This window comes from Rhinopithecus bieti, unplaced genomic scaffold (assembly GCF_001698545.2).
Source record: "Rhinopithecus bieti isolate Rb0 unplaced genomic scaffold, ASM169854v2 scaffold_39586, whole genome shotgun sequence".
Classification (NCBI taxonomy): Eukaryota; Metazoa; Chordata; class Mammalia; order Primates; family Cercopithecidae; genus Rhinopithecus; species Rhinopithecus bieti.
In genome coordinates, this window is record NW_016816842.1 from 1,808,791 (window position 1) to 1,812,173 (window position 3,383).

At 35.4% G+C, this 3,383-nt stretch overlaps 1 protein-coding gene across 1 annotated transcript in view; it reads left to right on the forward strand.

Moving 5' to 3' along the window:
• Window positions 1–3,086, forward strand: part of CCDC14 (coiled-coil domain containing 14) — a 51,845-nt gene extending 48,759 nt beyond the window's left edge. Inside the window, 1 exon segment of the mRNA XM_017855359.1 lies at window positions 1,085–3,086. Within this exon segment, the coding sequence (XP_017710848.1) occupies window positions 1,085–2,024 (940 nt within the window). The 3' untranslated portion in view covers window positions 2,025–3,086.
• Window positions 3,087–3,383: the final 297 nt, after the last annotated feature.

The window sequence follows — 3,383 nt, forward strand, 5'->3', positions numbered from 1 at the left end:
AAAAAAAAAGGCTTTAATAGGACTACTAATAAAGGTTGCCATCAAACAAACACCCACTTAGACTGAAACCACGCTAAGTACTTTACCTTTATACCTTATTATTTTATCTTATTTAATCTTCATTGTAGTTCAGAAATATCTTCATTTTACAGGTGAGGGACTTGAGATTCAGAAAGGTTAAAGACTTGCCCAAGATCACAGCTAATGATGGCACTGGGATTTCATTCCATTTCTAACTTCAACCCTTGTGTGGTTTTCCTTATACACCTTTCCAGTACCTAGCTGTTGCTTATACCTATTATGCCAGATAATTATCTCTAACTATCATTTTTTTCTAGTATTGTGCCCCCCCACACACAAACATATATAATGGAGGGAAATAATTTCTAACAGAATTCATAACAAATGAATAGTGTGTTTCCCTTTGTATCTTAGCCTACCTTTGTTAGGCCAGTTTTTTACTCTAGGGCTCAATTTGTAGTGCTGCTCAGGAATAAACCATCTCGGCTGGGCGTGGTGGCTCATGCCTGTAAGCCCAGCACTTTGGGAGGCTCAGGGGGGCAGATTACTTGAGGCCAGGAGTTCAAGACCAACCTGGCCAACATCGTGAAACCCTGTCTCTGCTAAAAATACAAAAATTAGCCAGGTATGGTGATGCGCACATGTAATCCCAGCTACTTGGAAGGCTGAGGTAAGAGGATCACTTGAACCTAGGAGATAGAAGTTACAATGAGCTGAGATCATGTCACTGCACTCCAGCCTGGGTGACAGAATGAGACTCCATCTCAATAAAACAAAAGAAAAGAATAAAATGTATCCATACCTTAAAAAAAAATTCTGAGCCTCTATTTTTACACATAGTGATAGATTTGATACAGACCAACATATTTTATCATTGTTATTTTAATTGTATGCTCTTGCCAAAGCACATTCTGTGATTTTTGTGCTTCTAGTCGCTTGTTTTCATATTGAGAACCAGACACTTCTGTCAAATCCCTTTTTTAAAGATGGAGGTATACAGATAAGTGAATTAAAGAAACAGGTAAAAATAATAATAATTAGTGTTCTAAATTCTTCTTAACAGAACTTTACAGACTAGCATGGCAAAGCTTCTCTCCGATCTTAGTGTGGACAGTGCTCGCTGCAAGCCTGGGAATAATCTTACCAAATCACTCTTGAACATTCATGATAAACAACTTCAACATGACCCAGCTCCTGCTCACACTTCCATAATGAGTTATCTAAATAAGTTAGAAACAAATTACAGTTTTACACATTCAGAGCCACTGTCTACAATTAAAAATGAGGAAACCATAGAGCCAGACAAACCCTATGAAAATGTTCTGTCCTCCAGAAGCCCTCAAAATAGTAACACTAGGGGTATGGAGGAAGTATCCGCACCTGGAGTTATTTCTGCCCTTTCAAAACAAGATTCTGATGAAGGGAGCGAAACTATGGCTTTAATAGAAGATGAGCATAATTTGGATAATACAATTTACATTCCTTTTGCTAGAAGCACTTCTGAAAAGAAATCATCACTTTCTAAGAGACTGTCCCCTCAGCCACAGATAAGAGCAGCTACAACACAGCTAGTTAGCAACAGTGGACTTGCTGTCTCTGGAAAAGAAAATAAACTGTGTACACCTGTAGTCTGTTCCTCTTCAACTAAGGAAACAGAATATGCACCTGAAAAACTTTCCAGAGCATCTGATATGAAGGACACACAGCTCCTCAATAAAATAAAGGAAGCAATTGGTAAGATCCCTGCTGCCACCAAGGAGCCAGAGGAACAAACTGCATGTCATGGCCCATCATGTTGTCTTAGCAACAGCCTTCAAGTGAAAGGCAATACTGTCTGTGACGGTAGTGTTTTCACTTCTGACTTGATATCTGACTGGAGCATCTCTTCATTTTCAACGTTCACTTCTCGTGATGAACAAGACTTCAGAAATGGCCTTGCAGCATTAGATGCCAACATAGCTAGACTCCAGAAGTCTTTAAGGACTGGCATTCTGGAGAAATGAATTCAGAAGAAAAGTCGTCGAGTGCTTCTTTTAAAACTAGAACTTGACTATATTGAATGTGTATTTTCTTTAATGAAATGATGTTTTATATTATTAATTATGTGTGAAGTAATACATTGTACAAGTAACAATTGTATTGTTGGGATATAATGACACTGAGGAGCTTATAAAAACAAGTCATCTTAAGAAGCTGACAATTGCTAGAAGAAGAAAGTTGTAGATAACTAGGAAATTATTGTAAGTAAGGTTTTATTTCAGTACTTAGCAATTAGAGTTGTTTTATTAAGATGTATCTGCTGGATTAGGGTACAGGTTGAAATAGTTCTGTGGTTGTCCTAAAAGATAATGGGAAAAGAATCTCTGGATGTAAGTTTTTCTGTTGAAACTGGAGGGTTTTTTTGTTTGTTTTTTTCTGTTTCAGTATACTTTTTTTTTTTAATAGCAATGTGTTTTATTAAACATGCTATGCGCCACAGGCTAGTGTTGTTGGTGAGATATATAAACATTTATTTAAAGAGAAAAGTTACCAGTATCTACACCTCTTAAAAAACATTGATTGGTCTAAAAAATATATAGATAACATCCTAAGGTAACATATGGCTTCTTAAAACTTGGGCACTTTTATTTGTTTTTATCCCAAATTCATGTTTTAAGGCCTTTAAAGAATAGTCAGACTGATAAGTGCTAACAGATAAGCTGTAGTTTGGGAAATTTATGGTTTTTTTTAAAATAAGATATGTTTATTTTGTCCTTATATTTAAACATGATGGAATTTGTAAATCTTGGCATTGATTGTAATTCTACCTTTTTGGAACAATTTTTTTTCCAGCATGTTAGCTGAGAATATTCTCTATTCTATAAATAATATGAAGTAGATTGGTCTCTCTGCTTCTCTATACCACGATTTCTTAGCTCAGTATCATCTCCCTTCATGTAAGCAGCACATTTTAACTCTTAGGAAGCTGAATGTTGTGTTATCACTAATACTTTGTACAGGTCACCTGCCTACTCTAATTGTCTTTAGTACTTGGACAGGCTTTATCATTAAAGAGTGTTCTCCTAGGTTTTTTTGTTTGTTTGTTTTGGGTTTTTTTTTTTTAGGTGTTAGTGCTACAGCATTTGAAGGACCCAGCTGTAGTCTCTTTGATATGTTCAGATTTTCCAGATAGAGATTTAAGTCTAAAAATTTATTAAGGGAATTCTAAACTATTTCACACAAGAGTCCATTAGCATCTTTAATTTTCTTTAGTATTTATGAATTAATTTATTGGCATCTTATTTTGAGGTAATAGGCCACAACTGTTTAACGAATAAGTTCAGAAATAAAAAATAATAAAACAAGAAAATTATGTCATCTGT